At 36.1% G+C, this 23346-nt stretch overlaps 1 protein-coding gene across 1 annotated transcript in view; it reads left to right on the top strand.

Annotated features, from left to right (window-relative positions):
* SUGCT (succinyl-CoA:glutarate-CoA transferase) overlaps positions 1-23346 on the top strand; it is a 323796-nt gene that overhangs the window by 51794 nt on the left and 248656 nt on the right. Inside the window, exon 9 of the mRNA XM_053997992.1 lies at positions 11820-11915. Within this exon, the coding sequence (XP_053853967.1) occupies positions 11820-11915 (96 nt within the window). The remainder of the gene's footprint in view (positions 1-11819; positions 11916-23346) is intronic.

Below are 23346 nucleotides of genomic sequence, written 5' to 3'. Positions count from 1 at the left end.
CTTAATATCCATCATAATAAAAAGTTGAGCATGTGCTGTATGGAGATGTCATTTTTTTTCACTGTATAACTCTCATATGGAAAAATAACAAAATCTGAATTAATGTGAACATTTCTTTAAACATATACTGCACTTTAAACACTTCTTGGCCTGTATTCTTGACAATTTCCATTGAGGACAGATGTATAACTAAGAACAGAATTTATCCCTCTGGGTTTTAAGTATCCAGAATTTGATTGAATAGACCAGAAGACCATACACACATAACAGTAACTCAATTTAATATTGGCCTCTGTGGAATTTGTGCTATGATTTCTAATGATTAGTTATGCAGTCATTGGAAGAACATCTTGCAACTGGATCTTGGTTTTATTTAGAGGCTTTACTCTGTAAACAGAATACATATTCAAATTGCTAGGGAATTTCTTCTTTAAATGCTACCTAAATGTAAATTCTCTTTTTGTCTTTCCTACAATTGTTCTTGTGCTAAAGAAACCAAGCCTGAATGAGTTCCAGCTTCATTTTCCAATGTTGATCTGCCTCTGTAATTAATTAGAGAAAGACTAGAAAGGAGATAGAAAAAAATATGCCCCTTTTTATGCTTTAAAAAAAAAAAAAAAGGATGCCTGGAGTGGGTAGGGGAGAGAGTTTGAAGACAAAGGAAGACATTTCTTTTAATGAGTTTTTAATTTAGATGACCTTTAAATAAGGGTGTAATCTTGGAAATGGAATCAAGATGTTTATTACCAGCAGATCAGATTTCAGAATCATGCTGAGTATAAGGAGAAGGATAACCTGGGTAAATGAAAAGAAAGGGGAATGATTTAAGCAACTAGTACCAGAATAAACACATTTAGCATGCCCCAAAATCTCACCTGGCCATCTAAAATCATAGAAGTTTCAGAAGTCATTCTATAAGTTCATCGAACTAGGATAGAGCCTTTCAACACATTGTGCTCCATTTTTTAATGTAAATAACAAGTAAAGGGGTTGTAACTTGATGGAAGAAGTTTTAGTTTTATGTCATGGAAAATTTTAAGTTAACAAGACAGCTGATTTTTGTGTGCTGCTGAACCTATGGAAATCTGATAAACCTTAACATTTTTGGGTATGGTGATAGAACTCTAGCTAAGGTTTCGACACTACTTAATTTGATTACTTCAGGAAACTCTCATTAAAATTTCTCTGTAGATTATAATTTATTTTTTTAAAAAAGGTAAAGGATGATGCTGAAACACATTTGAAATAATGACTTCCTTTGGTCTGATGAGGTCCTGCTGCCAGAATTTCTCTTCATATTCAGCACAGTATTGTTTCTCTATTCAGCATTGGTTGTGGCTAATCAGTTAGATTGCAAACTCTTTAAAAAAGTGACATATGATTAGGCCAAAAGTCATAACTTATTACTTACTATGTTATAGTAAAAGCTATAAAAAATGTATTCAGACTCTAGTTTAGGACTTCTAAAATAGGTATCCATTAAACTGTATAAAACTCATAGAATCATCAAGGTTGAAAGAGACCCTTAAGATCCTAAAGTCCAGTTGTCAACCCAGCACTACCATTATAACCCTTAAATCACTAAATCACATCATCCATATCCAGCCACCTCTTAGACATCTCCAGGGATGGTGACTCCACCCTGGGCAACCTGTTTCAATGCCTGAACACCCTAATGCTGAAATTTTTTTTCCTAGCATCTGAATCTCCCCTATCTCAGCTTAAGGCCATTTCATCTGGTCCCCTCTCTGCAGGCACAGGAGGAGAGACCAGTGCCCACCTCACTACAACCTCCTTTCAGGTTGAAAGAGAGAGCAATGAGGTCCCTCCTGAGCCCCTTCTTCTTGAGAATAAACAACCCCAGCTCCCTCAGCCTTTCCTCATAAGACACATTTCCCAGACCTTTTACAAGCCTTGTTGCCCTTCTTAGGCCATGCTCCAGTACCTCAATGTCCTTTTTAAAGTGAGAGGCCCAGAACTGAACACAATACTCCAGGTGTGGCCTCACCAGTACTGAGTACAAGAGGGTGATCTCTGCCCTGGTCCTGCTGGCCACACTGTTCTTCATACAGGCCAGGATGCCATTGATCTTCTTGGCCACCTGGGCACACTGCTGGCTCATACTGAGCACCCCCAGGCCCCTTTCTGCTGACCAGGTCTTGAGCCACTCCTCCCCAAGCATGTAGGGCTGCATGGTCTTGCTGGGACCTGAGTGTAGGACCCAGTACTTCCCTTTTGTCCTCATCATGTTGTCCTCAGCCCACTGATCGAGCCTGTCCAGGTTTCCCTGCAGAGCCTTCCTGCTCTTGAGCAGATCAACACTCCCACCCAACTTAGTGTTTTCTGCAAATTTACTGAGGATGCCCTGAATCCCCAGGTCCAGATCATCAAAAAAGATGTTAAACAGGGACCAGCCCCAAAACTGAGCCCTGGGAAACACCAATAGTGACCCATCACCAGGTGGATTTAGTTCCATTCACCATAACACTCCAAGCCTAGCCATCCAGCCAGGTTTTTATTAACTGTGATGTTCACCTATCTAGGAGGATGCTGTGGGAGACTCTGTCAAATGCTTTACTGAAGTCTAGATGGAATACGTCCACAGCCTTTCCCTCATCTACTCAGTGAGTCACTTGGTCATAGAATCAGATTGGATTCAAGCAGAATCTGCCTTTCATAAATGCATGCTGGCTGGGCTTGATCCCCTGACTGTCCTGTATGTGCTATATAATGGCACTCAGGATGATCTCTTCCATAATCTTGGTCGGAACTGAGGTCAGGCTGACAGGGCTATTCCCTGAATCATCCTTCAGCTACATCCTTTACATTTGCCAATTTCCAGTCAGCTGGAACTTCTCCAGTTAACAAGGATTGGTGGTACAGGATTGAGAGTGGTTTGACAAGTTCTTTTCCTTCCCTCACTACCCTGGGGTGGATCAATGTGACCATCAATATGAGTGTCTTGTCAGAGATCAGTTATTTGTAAAAATCCCTTGCCTTGTTTTGAATGAATTTGCTAGTACTAGAGTTCTCTAATAGATATATTTGAAGTTATTTTTATTCTAGTTTTCTCTGTGATAAAACATCTTGGGTTTTTTTGTGATACTGCTTAGATATTTTTTGTAGATTGATTAAAGAATAAATTCCTTCTTCAGAGTATAATTTACAATGTTGCCACTACTTGAAAAGCATTATGTAGAAGTGCCATATTTTGACTCCAGACTCACTGGTAATACTCAAGTCAAATAGGACATTGGACCACATTTCTCTGACTTGTATGCTGTGTAACAGCTTAGTAAACAAACTACATCTGCAATGTGAACAGCATTAAAATACTCAAAAGAGCGTTATGGGCATTGCTTAATGCTGCAGAGGCATAGGAATTATATGCATCCTATTTCAAACATTTAATTCAATTGCATGATTTGTTTCTTGTGACATCCCTGTAGTGCATTAGCACCATTAGCACCATTAAGTACTTAATGGACAGTGAATGGATATTTTCAGTGTTAGAACTAAAGCCATTGTTCTGCCGAGGTAATACTGTAATGAACGGGAGATTTTGCTGTGATAATTGGCAGACAACATTTGCACATTTCTCTCACAACCAAATAGGCATGACTTGTTTCTTTACATGCCTCCCTGTGTATCAAATGAAAAGTCTAAAATCTACCTGTTTGCACTGCTGCAGCACAAGCTGTTGAAATTACTATTATATATTTTTTTGTATTTGTTCACTACATATAAGATGAAAATGACAATGTCAGTAGACAAACACACCTAAGATTCTTTTTTCCATGCAAATATTAATGCTGGTAAATGTGGAGAGCAAAAAGATGAGTGATGTAAATGGTTAGATGTATGCATATTTTCATTGTAAATGGCACTGTTCCTATCATAAGATCGAAAGTGAAAAGTGCCTTAATACAGCATGTTTTGGATGTTGACAGCTTTCCATGGATAAGCATCCTTATTACTGATTAAATAAAAAAATAATATCCTTTACAAAGGGTATATAAAATCCAGTTTGGAGCCTCTGGATACTACACAATTGCAAACAAGAATAAAAATTGCTATAGTTATTCTGATGCCTGTCTTCACAGGTAATTAAATTTTATATGAGCAAAATCTATTTATCTTTATCATATTTTTATGCTTTCTTGTTTCCATTCTCAGTCATTAAATATAGCTATTATTTTTAGAATAGAAAAGAATCATTTAAGTTGGAAAAGAACTTTAAGATCATCAAGTAATTCAGCACTGCCAAGTCCACCACTAAAGCATGTCCCTAAGTGCCACATCTGTTAAATACCCTCAGACAGAGCAACTCCACCACTTCCCTGGGCAGCTTGTTCCAATGGCTGACAACCTTTTCTGTGAAATTTTTTTCCTATTATCTAACCTAAATCTCCTGGCTTTAGAGGCCTTTTCCACTTGTCCTATCACTTGTTGCCAGGGAAAAAAAACTGGCTCCCCCACCTCACTACAGACTCCTTTCAAGAAGTTGTGGAGATCAATAAGGGTCATCTCTGAGCCTCCTTTTCTCCAGTCTGAGCAATTCAAGCTCCCACATCTGCTTCTTATAAGACTTGTGCTCCAGATCCTTCGCCAGCTTCACTGCCCTTCTCTGGACATGCTTCAGCACCTCAATATCTTTCTGGTAGTGAGGGGCTCAAAACTGAACACAGGATTTGAGGCTGCACCAGTTCTAATTATAGAGCACTGTCCTGGTCCTGTTGGCCACACTGTTCCTGATACAGGCCAGGATGCCATTGTCCTTGGCCACCTGGGCACACACTGGCTTATGTTCAGCTGCTGTCAACCAGCATCCCCAGGTCCTTTTCTGCTGGCCAGCTTTCCAGCCAGTCTGCCCACAGCCTGTAGCACTGCCCGGGGTCGTTGTGATCCTGTTGTGCAGGATCCAGCACTTCTTGTTGAACCTCATACCAGTGACTTTGGCCCATTAATTCAACCTGTCCAGGTCCCTCTGCAGAGCCTTCCTACACTCCAGCAGATCAACACTGCCGCCTAGCTTAGTGTTGTCTGCAACCTGACTGAGGGTGCATTTGGTTCCCTTTTCCAGTGTATTGTTAAAGATGTTAGACAGAACTGGACCAAATACTGAGCCCTGTGGAGCTAATGACCAGCTGGATGCAGCACCATTCACCACCACTCTCTAGGCCCAGCCATCCACCAAGTGTTTTTATCCAGCGAAGAGTGCACCCATCCAAGCCATGAGCAGAAGGAGACTGTGAGAAAATGTCAAAGGCTTTACTGAAGTCCAGATAGACAACAGCCACAGCTTTTCCCTCATCTGCTTAGTGAGTTACCTTGCCATAGAAGATCAGGTTAGTCAAGTAGGACCTGCCATTCATAAACCTATTCTGACTGGGCCTGATCCCCTTGTCGTTGGGCATGTGCAGCATGACGATCCTATGCCTGAACTTTTAGGTATAGAATATGCAGCCTTCCTAGATTCCTTTGTCCTACAGGACTTCTTCCCAAGGGACTCTCTCAACCTATCTCTTAAACATGCCAAAGTGTTCCCTCTGGAGTTCCAAGGTAACTGTCTTCTCCTTCCTTCTGCAAGAATTAAAAATTCTATCATTTCATGGTTGCTATGCTCAAGACAGCCTTCCACCCCCACCCAGAATTTCCTCGCTGTTCACAAACAACAGATCCAGAGGGCTCTTTCCTTAGCTGGCTCTCACCAAGTGCATCAGGAAGTCATCTTCCACACACTCCAGACTCCTAGACTATTGCCTCTTTGTTGTGTTGTATTTTCAAGACATCTAGTATGTTGAAGTCCCTCATGAGAACAAGGGATAGCAATTGTGAGACTTCTGCCAGCTGCTCATAGAGTATCTGTCTCCCCTTTATCCTGATTGGGCAGTCTCTAAGAATGCCACCAGGATATCTGCCCTATTAGCCTTTTCGATTCTTATCCATGAATACTCAACCCTATTCTCACCGTCATTTAGCTCTAGAAAAACAAGACACAAAATGTGTTACAGTGTTAGAGAAACCTGTATACAAAGGTAGCAGAATAAACTTCTTGTCAGTTTAATTTTGCCTGGACTGGGTAAAGCTGTCTGAAGTACAGAACACAATGCATTTAATATTTCAATGCATATATAATCTTTCTTTAGAGAGAATAAAGTCTTAAGAAAATAATTGTAGAAATTTATGGCTAAAGTTGTCTGATATGTCTTTTATCAACATCTGATTTCCTTTGTTAGAGCACTGCCAAAGTTTTAACCGTTTTGGCTGATTTTTCCATGTCATGGAAAAGAAAAGGGATTTGTTTTCAAAGTTACTTTAAAAATGATTCATCTGTTTCCAGGATCATGTTATGGAAAAATCCACTGATAGGCTTTTTGTTTTTTTCCTTTTTTTTTTTTCTTCATGAGAAACTCAGTGCCTTCAGGTTTTGGATTTTGCACCTAACTTTGTAGTTCTTGGTATTTTTAGTATTTTAAGCCTTAATACTCTCCTTAATTTTTTTGTTTTTTAAGTAACAGGGTCCTTAGTGACATTCCTTTGTAATTATGAAGCTGAAGTACTATCTTTCTTTACGCTTTCAGAAAAAAAAAAGACTAGTATTTTATCATAATCAAGAAAATGAAATTTATTCTTCATTTTAGAATGTATCTTTCTTCAACTGGAGCTCATTTAGAAGAAATATTTTTTTTGTTTCCTTTTTCTCTTTAATGCCAGTGCTGTCTAATAGCTTCTATGGTCAGGATTTTTATTTTTGGTCCTCCACCTAAAATTCATATGAGTGTATACAAGTTTATTTTTTTTTATTTGTTTGTTTGATTGCCTGTTTAATCGGAGACTGAGGAGAGATAGCAGTCCATTTAACATGTACTTACTCTTGAAACATAAATTTGAAATTACAAGTCCTACATCTGTTAGTTGCATCAATCTTTGCTATTGTTAATGCTAATTGAATCTTAATCAGGAGCTGATCTCTATGCTATGGGAAGCATCCATTCTGGTCTTTTATAAGCACTAAATAGCTCATTAAAAATAATTTGTAGATTAGTTCTTTTTTTGTTGTTTCATTTCACTGAACGGAGTAGTTCTCTGTGATACAAATGCATTGTGTTTTTGAAGATGTCTCAGCTTCTCTGTGTAGTCTAAAATTTTTTTTTTGATAAAGTAAAAGATGTTATCAGACATCATTTTCAGGCAGAAAAAGTATTTATTCAACTTGTACCTTAAAGTCTGTTTGGTCTTTTAATCTACCATAACCTCTGAGAATTCATATTCTGGATAAGTTATTCAAATACATTATCTCTTATTTTCTTATTGCGTGGTTTGGGGGTTTTTATTGTTTCTGGTTCAATTAACACCTTCTAGCACATCTTTTGTGTGACTGTGATTTGCTGTGTGCTATTGGTCAGGTGGCTAACTTGAATCAGCAAATCCCCCATGTTGCTGGCACGGATTTCTATACCTGCCTAAGTGTCTGGTTGGAAGGTACAAGAACAGGACTTTATAGAAGACCTATTTTAAAATTCTAGTTATTTGTCAGTAAAGATCTGATTTTATCTTAAGAAGATTATAGTTGTGGCCAGGATGATGCCATTTATGGATACTTCAGTGCCAGGAGTTTTCTTTTGTGAAGGGTGAATTAATGACAATTTCTTGGAGTTTTTCATTAAGAGAAATCAGTGTCACTGAGTAGAAAACACTTCTTACTGGAGTACAGTGTTCATAACATGACTGCAGACATTTTAAAAAAATTCTCTTTAATAGTATTAAGCCTTGGCGTACAGGATAGTAGTTTTACTTTTTTTAGTTAACTTTTGCAGGCCAGACCTGCTGTTTTGATGCAGGGACACCACAGATAAGCAGTAGAATCTTGCTTCTTTGTGGGCAGTGGCTTGCTGTGTACTTGCAGGTGGGAATATCTGCCCTGCCTGAAGGTGTATTCTGCAGATCTCTCAACTTCAGGCTAGATGGGCAACCCTTACAAGCCTGAATGTAAGGTGATGTTTGTTGATAGCACCTGGGAATGCTGTGGTTTCCTGGTGGACCCCTGCATGATGGGCTGCCTTGAACTGTGGCAGCTCTCTTGCCTCTGCACAAGGCTGTGGTTTCTGCTGCCCAGTTAATTCTTGCAGGACTTTGAAACACAATTCCCTGTGTAAAAATTGATAGAACACCACCCTTCATTGTGGTATAGTGCCACATCCTGAAACAGTTGGGTCGATGCTTAGGAATTGCATAATTAGCTGGAAGAGTGGGGGTTGCCTGGTAGAGATAGAGGTTTTGGGTTTTGATGTGGGGTTTTTGGGTTTTTTGGATAATGCAAAAATGACTCAAGGAGCAAGAGCTGAGAGTCACTTGATGCGCATGTACATGGAAACAGCTTCTATAAGGGCAATAGGGAATAACTGCAAAAGCAAAATTAGTCAAACTTAAATATCACCAGTGTCAAAATCCTTATTAGGGAAAACATAAACGAGTAAAATCAATCATTAGGTAAATACTAGCATAGGACCAGTGATTTTAAGAGACTTTTTATAGTGTGCACCAAACATGGATTGTGGTCTTATGTTCACATTTTTCTTGCGTAAAGATTTTTTTAATATGTCACCAGAAGTATGGAAAAGGTGTAAATGGAAGACTATTGGCCTCTGTGCAACAGAAGGCCGTGGAATTGTCTAGAATGATTTTTTTTCCTACAAAACTGTAAATTAATAATTGTGTTACTACTTCTGTAGCATAGCATAAAATAAGTTACCTATGCCAGTGTAAAATGTCTGGCATTTAATAAGTTAATAAGTCCACATGCTTGCTTTAAGAAAAAGCAAACAAAGAATGAGACAGAAATAAATTAACTTGGCTTCAAGTCAAAGCATTGTTAACATATGTAGCAGGACAGCATACACAAAATTGGAGGGAGAAGAAAGTAAAGAATATAATTAAAATGCTATTTTCTCTTTCCAGTTACCTGTCTTCTTTTGTTATTTATATACACTTGTTGAAATTGCATGTAAATGATTGATTGACTCAGCGAACTCATTGTAATAAATTATGTTTGATGTGCTATCTTGAAAAAAAATCTTTTGAAATTCTGTCTCTTTTCTTTGTCTGCTGACCTTGTGGCTTTTAATATCTTGTTTCCCATCTGTCTGATTTCATCATAATCTGAGCATAACTTTTCAGACCTTAATGCAGCTCTCTTTTTGTTCTGACTTAAGTAAGTCTGTTACACAAATATGGGATTTGGCCATTAACAGTAACATTAGAAAGGAATGTTGAAATATGTGTTCCCTTTACTGATGAGAAATAAAGAAACGCTTATCTGTAGATATTTGATAATGCATATTTACAGTGCATAGATCTGTCTCTACAAGCAAATGAATACAGAGATGTCTGTATCATTGCATTACATCTCCTTTAATGTTGTAAGTTCAAAGGTTACTTTTGAAGATTATTTCTTAATTAAAGGAGAAAAGAAATGGGTCTATTATGTTTCAGGAAAGGAGTTTTAAGTATAGATTTTAAAAATATTTAGCTGAATATGTCATACAGATGTACCCGAACTCCAGTTAGAGAGCTTTTTTATTGAGAGAGTATTATAGATGTTTCTACTGCAAGAAGTGTCTCTATGACTAAGGTCCTGAGTCTTGAATTGCAGGGGAGTTTGGAGAAATAGGCTTACATTGTTACAAACATTTTTTTCTAAAGGATATAATGTCTATAAAAATGTTCATTTCGGATATCTTTTTTATGCTTGTAGTTCAGCAGTTTGCTTAACAGCTGTAAGATATAGGTAGATCAATTCTTCATGTTCTTTATTAATTACATAAATTGTATATGCTGAAAGGTCTTTTTGGACAGTGCCTTTTTAGTGGGACTAAATCTTTGGAAAGACCAAAGATAATGAACTGAGCCAGTAAGAGAGTAAAGGGAAAGGCATGGGAGGGGAAAGTTTCATGGGATAGTATAAATAGAATCGTCTTTAAGTTTGCTGAACTTGTCAGAAAGTTATTATGAACGTGGCGAAAGGCCACAGAGTTCACTCAGTGGTGTATTTTCACATAAAACACAAAACCTGATATATTTACTTTATTTTGTTCTATATAAGCTTATTTGTTTGGTGATGATACTACAGCTACTGCTAATAATTAATTTTGTCTGGCTAATTTGACTGTGAATAAGGTACTCAAATCAGAGAAGGAAGTCAGAGGAAGCCAAAAGCTTTTTTCCTTCATGATTTATTGAAAAAACAGGAATAAGCAAACCAGTTTTATAGGCTACATAGGCATATAAATTCAAGCAAGTGGTCAGTACATTGACTGAAATGGAATTATTCTTCATATTAAGTACCAATTTGAACTGAGACCTGGATATAGTCCGAGCAACTGTTAGTTCCAACATCGCCATCTTTACTAAGCTCTGAATTCCCTGGCATTTTCGGTCTCTTGCTACTGAAACAAGTGTGAAGCAGATGCTTTAGAGGTCAAATGTCAATATCTAGTGAGCATTATGTTTTAATCCCTTTCTTCTTAGTGTACTCTGAACAAATGCTTTGGAGAAATCCAGATGTGTGGTTTTTTCCATTACTGAAAATATTACATTCATCTCATCAAGGAAGCTGAAGCAATTTGCAACACTGTGTTAAGAAGGTATGTTTTTAGGGATAAAAGTATTTTTGTGAAGAATTCTGTTCATGAATGGTAGACTCTGAATTAATTGCGTGTTTTGTTGTAGACTAGACTGATTAGCAGGTGTAAACAGTTTGATCATCAAAGCAAATTTCTTTCATCTAATGGGAGAAATATGGAGAAAATAATATTTTTGGAAAAAAATTGTTCACATGGTCTACTGTTGAGGCAAGCACTTGCACTTATTCGTGCAGCTAGTTAACAGAATAAAAAAAATGCATTATGTCTGATGAATGAGTGATAACCTTCCATGGTAACTGTAATGCTTTATTGTGTTACTTGGCTTCAGATATCATCACACGCTGTATTCCCTCCAAGAATAAAGAATAAGAAATCTGCCATGGATTACAACAGAACCACTGATTTTCATGCCTTACTGCATCACAAATTTTCATTTATTTTCCCTAAGATTTAATCATACTTTATATTTATTTATTTATTTATTTATTTATACACTCACATTCTGATTCCTACTTTAGTATGCTGTATTTTCTTCAAAGTTAATATTTTTCCAGCTATGTCTGACTAATAACTTGCTAAATCTTTCCTTATCTTCTAATGACAGGTGATTTATCAAGGCCCATGACTTAATTAATCTTACAGAACATGTGGGGAGCTGAAGAATTCAGAAATATTTTCCATAGCTTGGACATGTAAAATGAGAAGCATAGGAGAAAACAAAAAGATAATCTTGTAATTGAGGAAAAAGTCTTTGTGATTTAAGCATGGGATTGAGGTTCAGGAAATGGAGAGTTTTATCCCACAAATCCATCATGCTTCCCACTAGACTTCAGACAAGACACTGCTGCAGCTGACTATTCTGCAAAATATTTAGGGTAACACTCTCTTATCTCTCAGGGTAGTTTAATGCTACATATGCCCAGCATTACTGGTTATAGGGAACATATTAATTTTTGAGTTTATGGAGTTCTTAAACAAGCACTTCTGTGATGTAGCTGTAGCCTGAGTTTTTCTCATAGTAAAAAAGAATACAAAATATATAATGTCTAAAGGATACTTTTATAACATAAATATGTTAACTTATGTATCTAAAGCACGTAGAAGAAAAATCTCAGAGAAATTGTCAACAAAGTTTCAGCTTTCCTGAGTAATATACTTTTTTTGCATTTTCAGGTTGCATGTCTCACTCATGTAGCAGCTAATTGCCTTAATTGCAAAATTGAAGCAAAATGCTGGGGTACTGCTCATGGAATTATTGTTCCATATGAGGTAAGCAGAAAGCATTAGGGTTTTTTCCCTTGGAATTCATTATTTTGTGTATTATGAGATTGGGAATCGACTTTTCCCATGACCTGAGACCCTGTAATGTGTCTGTGTAGAGGTATGACAAGGTTCTGTTGTTTATTGTCATTTCTGTATTTTGCATATTTCTTCATCAGCAGTAGATTAGTAACAGAACACTGAAATAGATCAAAGATGTTTGCTGAAACTGGATTACTTTAAAGCTAGCGTGATGACGTGATGGGTTTTTACCTAACAGAGAAACCTTTTTTTAAAGGGTTACCTGACTTCCATTCCATACCAGTTATAAACGGATATCTTTCAGTTTTTTTTCCTCTGAATGTTGGTGGTTTTATCTTGTGAGTTTAACTGACCAAGATAATCTGTCAGTGCTACATATTTGTAATTTTCTATTGATTTTGCTAAAAATCACCTCCTCAGTGAGACAACAGGTTGATAAAAGGAATTAAACAGAACTCAGATTTCCTCAGCAGAATTCATACTCTGCTGCATCTAATGAAGGGTTGACATTCCTTAAAATAACATGACCTTCATCATATAAACAAACACAGGGAAAAAAAAATCTCACTCCAAGTTTTATCTTACTTTTGACCAGTATAGTAAACTCTTCTAGTAAACAAAAATTTTTTTTTCTTTTCTAGCTGTTCATTTTGTGTTCTTATATGGAGGTTATGTCTTATGGAAACTTGAGCATATATTTAATGAAAAAAAAATCTATTATTTGTTTCATATTTTTTGGCATTTCTTATCAAATAGTCATGTTTGCATCTAGCTAGGCAGAGCATGTATTTCTTAATTTATGTGCAGGGTCCTTTAAGTCTTGAGAGGGGCAGTTTCCAGCATTTGTTTGGGAGAGCTGCACCTAAACACTGCTGAGTATCTTTGCCCTCTTCTTTCTTTTTGGAGAAATTGAGGGAAATTTAGTGTATAGTCTTCCCAGTGGTGAAGATCATGGTGATAATAATTGAAAGATTTGCTGCTTGTGACCATAAAATCTGAAGCAAAAATTTTCCACTATTATGCAGAATTCTTTCTCTAGCTAGTAACAGCCAGACCTCCTCAGGTCTAAAACCAAAATGAGCTGGTTTTGTAAGGACTAAGTCTACTTCACCTAGGAGACCTTTTCCAATACTTGCACTACTGCACAATCAACTGTCTTGTTATGAATTGGCTACAACAAATGGCAAATTGTTCAGACCAATGGGGAGGTGTTGTGGCTCTTTCTGCAAGAACTAGTTTAATCCTGAAGTATTCTTGTCTTCAGTGCTACTGGTGTAGCAGTATGGGTGTGTTTTCTAGAACCAGCTCTTATGACCCCGTGTAACCAAGTATTTACACTCTGCTGTGTTTCTATGATGTGACCTTTTGGAGGAAGTCTTTTGAGCTTTAGTATGTTGAAAGTATAAAACAGATCTGAAGTATCTGAAGTTTGTATAAGCAAATCCAAAAACCTGACTAAACAAAACATTTTATCTTCATCATGTGGCATTTGGCTGAGTAACTGAAATTTGTGTTCTTTTATGTCCTTTTGGCCTTTGTTTTTCCACAGTCAAAATGAAAACCATACATTGAGTAGCCTTTGTTTCTGTTTTCATAGAACTCTTAAGGTTTTCATAAACTCTTTAGGTCTAGGAGATAATTTTAGCTGTTTTTTGATTTCATCTTGATTAGTCATTGTGAAAGTAAAATTTTTTTGGAAAAATATACTAATAAAATGATGGTTCCTGTGTCTCTGTGTGCTGTTTCTGTAGTAGGTATTAGAAATATTACCTCAATATTATAAACAAATTTAATCTGAATTTTGCTGTTCATAAACCAATAATTAAGGTGGATTTTTTATGTATGGAGTTGTGTGTGTATGTGCTTATGGCCTAACATAGCATCAGCTACCATTGTTGCAATTCTGATTGTAACCATAAGAATATTTTGGGTTTTAGAGATTTGTTTTTCCTTTACTAACCTAAGCTATACTTAGATTGCAAAGTTCTTCATGAACTTGACTTAACCCTCACTGTTGCTATTGTACTGTTTTTACAGTTTCTCATACAGCTCATTTGTAATAGTAATTTGTAATATAGAACAGATCTCTGAAACCTGACTTTCATTCCTTATTCTACTTACTGAATACGCTTACTAAGCTAAAGACTTACACTAATCTTTATTTTTTTTTATTTCAAGATATTTTATGCAAGTGAACTACAATTTGTTCAAATAATGAAAAACACATTTCAGATTGAATTTCTATATATTTCAGAGCAATTAGGTGGTAGCAAACTGTTGGCTGTTTTTTCACATGTCCTTTATTTTGTTTTCTTTTGCTGTATTTTGAGTGTTTATACAGGTAATAGATTATGAAGTGATACAGAGCATGCAGTCCTGTAAAAAGTGTCAGGTTACGTTAAATCATAGAGCACTGGGCAAACATGAGATCCTCTTATAGATATTAAAAGCAAAATCAAAATAACTTACTTCATTTTTCAGTGTGAGAGATGTCTGATCAGAGTCACATTAGAGCAGTGACCAAAATAATAAAAAACCCTGTTAAAAGCAACCTAAAAATGTACATAAAAAGTACTTTTTTTTTGCTTACAATTGCTACAATAAGTGTTCTGTATTGAATAATATGGTAGCTTTTATTTTATTGAGCTTCACCGGAATAAATTGCTTCAAAATATCTTTGCAAATGGCTCTATTTTCTTTTTATATTTGCAAGGTCAAATTTACCTTTGACTGTATCTCTGTTATTTCACTGAATTTCGCTATTGCTTCTTGACTGAAACACTAGCAGCATAATTTGTCCCTGAATGTGTTCTCTAGATTGACCTTTATTACTTTTCTTTGTATTTAAAAATATAAAAATTAAGCATTAATGGGAAGATGGGTTTTCTCCTCCCTGAAACTACTAGCATATTTGAAAATCTGTTTCTGTTCTGGTCTGAGATGTTAAGTTTGGTGTGCAAGGGCTTTCATATTCTTAAGGTTTTTCTCATTTGTTGACAATGTGCTGACTTTGTGACATGATCCTCTGAAATATCTGAGTTTTCAGTTCTCTGTGTTCATTACCAGAAACCAAAGAAAAGGATGTGAACATTTTTTGAGTATGTAATGTCTCCCATGGTTCCTGTAAAACTAACTGTAAAGGTTTACCACAGATTTTCAATGGAGGTGAAATTTGCAATGTGCCACAAAGATGAAGTACTCTAGATTCTTATCAGCCAAAATCAGAAATAGATTTTTGAGTCCTGAAACCTTAATGAGAAATTGCCTACTTTGAGGATATCTGCTGTTTAATCAGAGCAATGTAGCTTGAATCGGTCCCTCCTGTGACAGTTAATGTAATCAGATCTCACTTTGCTTGGTTTCAAGTGTTAAAACACAAACCTTGAGTTCTGAGCTGTATCTTAAATATAATTAGTACAATTTTTTAAAAACCAGTTTCTATAATGAGACACCTTGTTTAGCAACAGCTGCTCCATGATTATCCAGAGGAAATCAAGGCTTAAAAGCATCCGGTTTATGTAATTGTGCTGAAAAGTAAAGTTCTTACTGTCTTTCACTTGGGGTGATAAGTGAATGAGATAACCTCATTCTACTGGTTTCAGTCATGTAGCTCTCTTGCCTGTACCATGCATGAGATCGGGAAATTCACATTTTCATCTTTCAATTGGCCCACTTGGAATTCATTCTTCTGAGAAAATCTATCTAACTGGAATGTTTTCAAGATGTTTCACGTGGCAGCTTGTCAGCCTGCCATCAGACACCCTGGGCAACTGGGCAGAGGCAAACTTTCAGCAAAAGGTATAGAGTTGTTTCCTCTCAGGCTATAATGATGGATGTCTATCTAGAAAACTGAGAAACCAAGTTCTTGCAGATATCTAATGGATATGATATTATTTTTGTTCCATATTTGGTCCTAAGACTGACAGGGTTTTCTCAAGTATAGTTCACTTTATTTTCAGAACGTGCAAAGGGCACAGCCATTCTAAATGGAAGTTAAAAAACATGAGACAGTAAAAAAATTATTTTAACCAATTACCTTTTCTGTTGACTGACCTATGCATTGTAATAACTCATCAGGCTTAACACTAATGGTTTGTTGTTACAGCCTTGCTTAGATACTTTAAGTATCAACTTCTGCTTGTGCTAGGCATAAAACTTCCTTCATATGAGGAAATTATCTCGGTGTCAAAGTCAGTTAAATATGTTATGAGAATCAAAGTATAAGGAAGTGAAAGGTATGAGGTATTAGGAAGACGAGCACAGTCTTAGATAAAATATCTAAGCATTATTTTTATCATCTGCATCTCATACTTTTTGGTCATAGAGCTTCTTACTGTCCAGGAGTCTTACAAAAGAAAATCCCACTCATGTCACTTGTGTCTCATCACCAGAACAGAGAAATTCAATTTTTGACCTGATTCATCTGGCAGAGATGTTTTTCACACAGAGGCACAATGTGCACCAATTTTTCTAACTCAGCTCAAGAGAATCTCTCAGAACTTCAGTCTCCTTTATTTTTTCTTTCAGTGAAGAGGACAGCAGAATAATGTCAATCATTTAGAAATTTCAAACTGCTTATTCCATGCAAGAATGGTGATATGTACTCATTTTCTTGTCTGTCTTTATGTGGTTTTGTTGGATACTTCTGAAGTTAATGACTCTTGGAATCAAAAGCAACAAAGAATAGAACTTTGATTATTTACAAAATTTTGTTTTATACATGAGACTCTCCTTAAATAAATTTAAAATGGAAGAAAATCTTTCTGCTCTTTATTAGACCAGTCTAGGAGAAGATGGAACTTATGCACAGGAAATATAGTAAAATACAGATCTTTTTTGTGGAGGGGGAATTTAAATTCAGACAATGCAAGATGACCCTTCTCACTCTGTGAATATTATCTACATAATACTTATCTGGACTATTTAGACTGCCTTGGGGCTCCATTTTCCTATATTTTACTTCCAAGCAATGAAGCATATATACCACTAAACATGAAAATCAAATGTATTCACAGATCAACTGACTAGAAACTTCATTTTCTCAAGTAGCAAAGCGTGTTCTATCACACTATGTGGATAATATTTCCAAAGAAGAGTTGGCCATCCTCATGATCAATGTCTTTACTCATATGAGGAATACCCAATACTTTAGTGGCCTTGATCTACTTACCTACAGGTTTGTTTTTTAACTTTCTTCTTCCTTTATGTCTTTATCTTACAAGGCACAAGAGTGAAACCAGAAAAGCTTGTGTCATAGTGGATTCTGTAAAGCAAGAAAATAATTTGCAGGACTTTTCCCCTTTCTTCCTTTCTTTTTGAACAATTTTCTATTTGTAGATTTCCTTACTAGATTTTTTTTCAGGTGTTTCCTACTATGGTGTGATAAGATTAACCACTGTGCCCTTTTCACAGACAATTTGGTCTTACTGTGAATATAGACGACTAGAGTTGGCACTCTGCTTGGTAAGAAGTGCTGGTGTATGGATTATTTTCTTTGTCGTTTTGGTAATTGAAAAAGCATAGTAATCATCTGTGGCAATCTCTGTAGAGAGCTCATAAATGATGAGTAATTAATTCTAGTTATTCAAACCTGACAACATTATACTGATAATTTTGTGGGGATTGTCCTTCAGTGTGTTGTCAAGCCTCTCTCCTGGCAGAGCAGCTGTCTGGAAACCAGTCTAGTAGATTTGCCTTGGGCAGTTTTAGGTATGCTCCCAGTGTATGATATGAGATGTAGTTTTAAATTCATTCATATATATCCTCTCTTGTCAGAGACAGCACTTTAAAGAAGCTGACCTTGTATGCACACAGACAGCTTCTACCTGTACACAGGGAATTTTCAGATTGAAATAAAATGCATTTTATTTGAAAACCCAACGCTGGTTTTTTTTTCCTGAAAGAAATAATCCTGCACCATTTAATTTTAAGCAATGACTGTAAGATATTTTTAATGTCACTTATACTTTGAATTTTCAAAACAGGTATGGATAATCACAATTATTGTTAAGGAAAGATAGTTGGCAAGTGAGACAGTCTCATTTTTGATCTCCTTCTGGAAAATGTCATGGACTATTCTTGTATATGTATTTGAATATGTGTTTGTACTGACATATTTATTTACACTCATTTAAACTGAATGTACATTAAGATTATTCATCTGTCGCTTGTCCGTGGATACATGAGAAAAACTCTAATTTAACCAGGATAGGAATACAGGTATACTCATGTCCAATGCCATTTGGTGGACATTTGTCTTTTACGTATACTGTTAATTGTTTCCTCCACATTTGCCCATTGCTGGGGCGAGGGATCTAGTTGGTATTATTTATAAGAAACATGTTACAAGGCTACTGAATATTATAGATTTGTATATTCATGTCAAATTTAGTTCTTAGGAAGAACAGTTTAACAGAGCCCTGATCAGTAGAGGGCTCTTCACATTGTAGCTGGTTGGAAAGTGACGAAAGCAGGATCTGTGGGATTGTAGAGGAGATATTGACTGCAGTTGGATCACTACTTCTTCTAATCTATTTATTGTATCAAAGGCAGAAGAATGAACTTTGCTTTTAGTTTTCTTAACATATGTTTCATAGTCATTGTAATACTATGCAGGGCAGCCACTCATGAGCTGAAACATAAACAGTCTGAAAGACAACTCAGAAATCTGTGTATCAGTATTGCTCAAGGGCTTCTGACATAATAATCCTGCATAAATATATACATATATACATATATACATATACACATATGTACATATACATATATACATATACATACACACACGTATATATATACATATATACATATACATACACATACACATATACACACACACACACACACACACACATATATATATATATATAAATAGGTGCTTTTGTTTGGGAAAAGTTGATTGTTATGGAAAGGTATGTCCACTAGATGTCATTCATGTAATCTAGTTTGTGTTGCAGCATTTATTTCTGAAGAGCCATGAAGGGATGGTGGACCCAAATTACCAGCATTATTAGCTGGTTTTTTATATGCAGTGTTTTTGACTTTATATATGTGTGGCATGTTACAAAATAATATTACAATTCTCTCTGTGATGGGTTTGATGCACCACTTAGTCTAGAACTCCTGTCTTTGTATATTTTTGCTTACAATAGCATTCATTGTTGCATGGGTAGGTGTGTTATATAAGAGCACCCAGGTGAGCTGCATGTAGTTGGTAACTCTCTGCAAGGAGAGACATGAGTATAGATGTCAGGGCATTATGTCCCAAAGGAAAACAAAAAGTTCATGTGATTAATATAATTCCACTCCAAAGGTGATCCTTTCTAAGCTCTATATAACTAAAAGAGCAGTTCTTTAGAAAAGTGCTTATCTAGTTAGGAAAGGGAACTCAAATTTCAGAAACTTACATAAGTGGATTTATATACTTACATATCTTTGCCACATAACGATGCTTAAATATCTGAGGGACTTAAATTAGAATCACTTTAATCTGCCTTAAATAAAATACCCTGTATGTAGACAGGTCAGATGTGTGTCTGAGTATTCAGCTGGGTGGGCTGATAGGATCTGTACTGACTGATATTAGCAAAGAGTTCTTTCACCCCTTGCCTCCCTCCACCCATCTTCATAGTATGGCACATGCTAGTAACTGCTAGACAGCTTCTGGGAAGCCACATCCATATTCTCATTGAAGAGCAGCTGCTGCAACATTGGCCTGTGCTTTTTTCTATTTTCGGCTTGGAGGAGCTACAGTGAAACTGGAAGCTGGAGATCACAGCTTCCTCCAACCTGCCTTTCCCCTTCCATATGGAATAAAGAATTTCTCTGCCCTGTATAGTCAGCCAGAGGGCAAGATGGGGAAGTGATAATCCTCTTGGAATGAGCACTTGCATGAAAAATGATAAATACTAGTTCACATGGGGATTAACACTTGCTTTTGACCTTGCTTTTAATAGAGTGATGCTTCTCTTTCGGTGATGTGAAAGTTCATTGTACTCATAGACCTGATTAAGAACCTTCACCTTTCAGCCAAAAGGGAGCCATCTGCCACCAGAAACATAAAGCTGTTCAAAGCTGTTTCACTCTTTTGCATATTGTCCTCAAGAATGTAAACCACTTACTTTCACATAGCGTTTACTTCCCTAAAGAAAGGCTTGTTCCCCACATCTCATCACAACATTCTTCTTTCTCCCAGTATGAGAATTGCATTTCTGCTCACATTTAATGCATATGTTCGAAGTCTGTGCTTTATCTCCATGAAACTCTGAAACAGGTCTCTCCAGAGGTAGTTTAATGAATGGAGTTGCTATATAAACTACATCTATTTTCATTTCTTTGATGGGAGACTTTGCATTATGTGGTGAGGACGTTCACAGAGCGGGTCAATCTGTCAGTGGAGTTTGTGAAGCTTGTTTAATATCTCTAGATATATTTGATATGAAGCACTGCTTCATAAAGTTTTGGTGCACAACCTCATTGCTACTTTGCAAGATGGCCCCTTCTTTTCACAGTGAAATGACATTTCATCAAACCTGGTCATTAAGTTAATTTCCAAGCACTGATGCCTTCAAATAAATTTCATATGGGCTATACTGTTTTCTTGAAAATTGTTGCCTTGCTGCTACAATAAGGTTAGTTCCACTGGAATCACAACTGTGGTACTCCAGTACACTGTCGCTCCTGAGAATTTAATGGGAAGAATAGTGAGAGGGCTTCTGTTCTATTTTCAAAAATTACTTATGAACTTAAGAAGTACAGTCCTGTTGTCTTTCCAAAGTATTGAAGATTTAAACGCTAAATCTGGTTATGCACATAAGCTTTAACTATGCAGTGGTTTTAAATGTTGTTTCTCATGCCCTTTGTTACATTCAACATACATATAATGTTGCATGATGCTAACACAGGTATTTTAAATTATTAATTATTTAATGCTTTCATTAATAAAAATTGATGGCAAAAAAAACTTAAAAATTGTAATCTAGGGCTTTTTCTATTATTAAACCACTATTATTACCAAAATTGTTTTGATTTCCTTACTTTTTAATAAGTAGTAATTCTGTTGTATTGAGAGGGATTAGAGTGAAGGTGAGAGAAACAAATTTTTAAAGTAGTTCTCTGTTCTGACAAAATCATACTTCCTGACCATCCACTAAAACATGCAGTATTCACTGTCTGGAATTTACTCTTCTAATACAAATTAAGCTGGAGAAATTGATCTTACATCTGTATCCCCAAGGGAACTTCAACTAGTTTTATCCAGTCTACACCTTCACCTTCATTCACTTATATCTAGGATAGTTTTGACAGATGTTTTTTCCAATTTCTATTCACCAGACATTTTGCAATACGTGCTACAGTCTTATTTATGTAGTTTTTCATGCCCAACAGAGGAGTAAAAGCAATAACTCTATTTTCAATAAGAAAGATAGAACCTGAATTTAGGGATAGGTTTTTGGTTATATAGTTAGTGATGTGTTATGGCAGTTGATCGTCATGTTGCATCTAGCAAGTCTTTACATATGTAAATATATGTACATCTACAGTGTTCTTATTCCTGGATTATGTGAAGTCAGTCCATTCATGTTTCCCCCAAGGCTATATTTTTTAAACCTCTTGTATCTTTTTGATTTTATCTCTGATATGATTTCCACTTTGATCACCTCTTCAAGTGGTGTGTCCAGATCCAACAAGTACCTTAAGTGGATTCTACATGCTTTTGAGTAACACAAAGAACTTTCACATGTGTTTAAGGCACCCAAGAATAACTTGCTTTAGGTTTTTAACAGCAACACATTCAAATGTCTCCTTCATCTAAGGTGTTCTCTTGCCAGGGAAGGAGAACAGCATATAGTTCTATGCCTAAACTTTGCTGATTTCTTACCAGCTGCAGTTTCTTTTTGATTTACTGTTAAAAGGTTCTTGGGCTTCCTTTGTCTGTATTCCATATTTTTTGTTTTGTTTCACTATGGATCATTTTGCACAATAGCTGTTAGTTATTGGGTACACTGATGACTCCAAATCCAGTGAAGCATGCAGAAGTGAGGTTACACTGCTGGAGTGACCTCTAAGTCTGAGGTAACAGAAGCCAAACAAATTGTTTGACTGTGATCTTTGTTTATGTCAGCTACAGCAAGTTGAGGCTACTCAAAGTTTGAATGAGGATGTCCCTATGTGGTGAACTTTTTAATTTTTGGTATGTTAGTTTTACATCATTAGTCATCTATCTCTTCCTGGGTGTTTCTAGGTAGATGAAGCTAGAAATTTCAAAAAGTTGTAACAATATGGAAGACCCAATTTGTGTTTCATATTTCATATTTTACATATTTTTTGTTTTAGACAGCTACCAGGGTAAAGAGCGGAAGTTAAATTACTTTAGTAGAAAAGCCATTCTTTTCTAGAAAAAAAAAAAAAAAGCAGACAAGAGGTTATCCTTTAATTTTCTGTCAGTTATTATTAGTTGTTCTTCATGTGGAATGGCCATAATAATAAACAAATAGGAAGTTGAGGTGACTTGCTTCAAGTAGAGAAACATTAGCTGAATCTATGTAACAGTGAAATCCTAACATAAAGACAAGGAATACAGAAAATTACAAACACCGAGGTATGATCATATCTGTTCTCATCAGAGACATGTTTTAACCTTGTCAAATTTATTTTTGGCATATGTGGTTATGGTAGTGTCTAGAGAGTTTTGACCATGAATAATAGTTGTAACAATGCAACAAAGGCTTTTGTAGTATTCACAAATTATTAACTTAGCTCACTGGGGCAGACACTGCATTTTAATTTGGCTTGAGGCTTAGAACAAAGGACCCTGAGTCTTATTTTAGTGCTTCCACAAAACCAAGAATAATTTTTTTCTCTTTTGTTTACAAGCGTAAAGTATTTTATTTGAGGATGTAATATAGGACTGAATGTCTTGAAGTAATTTTATGATTTCACTTTTTTTTTTCCTAATGTTACCATTTTTACATGCTCAGTTGACATTCACCATTTTGTCAAAATTGGGAGATAAATAGGAAGTATAAATGGCCATTACATGACTGCTGAAATTAGGAAATAATCTGAGTTTTGTTTAATACCTACAGTGTTTACTGATGCATTCAATCCATGAATAATGAGGAAGGCCATGGGCAGCAATAGTATGTATATTTGTGTTAAGAGTCTGATCAGGTACCTCATTTAAGAGAATGATATTAGTGAAATCTTTTAGCACTCCTGCATAATGATGCTGTCTTTTCACTGTCACATTTTCAAGCCCCTTGGATATTCCTAAGTAATTTATTTCCTGCCATTTAACAGTTTTGAGTAATAATGATGATGAGAAAATAGTTAAATAATTTCTCTTTTCAAGTACCAGGTGCTGAAAGCAACTGAGAGTGTCAGTGGTTTTTATAGT

This window comes from Vidua macroura, chromosome 1 (genome assembly GCF_024509145.1).
Source record: "Vidua macroura isolate BioBank_ID:100142 chromosome 1, ASM2450914v1, whole genome shotgun sequence".
Taxonomy (NCBI): domain Eukaryota; kingdom Metazoa; phylum Chordata; class Aves; order Passeriformes; family Viduidae; genus Vidua; species Vidua macroura.
This window is presented reverse-complemented; position numbering and strand designations above follow the sequence as displayed.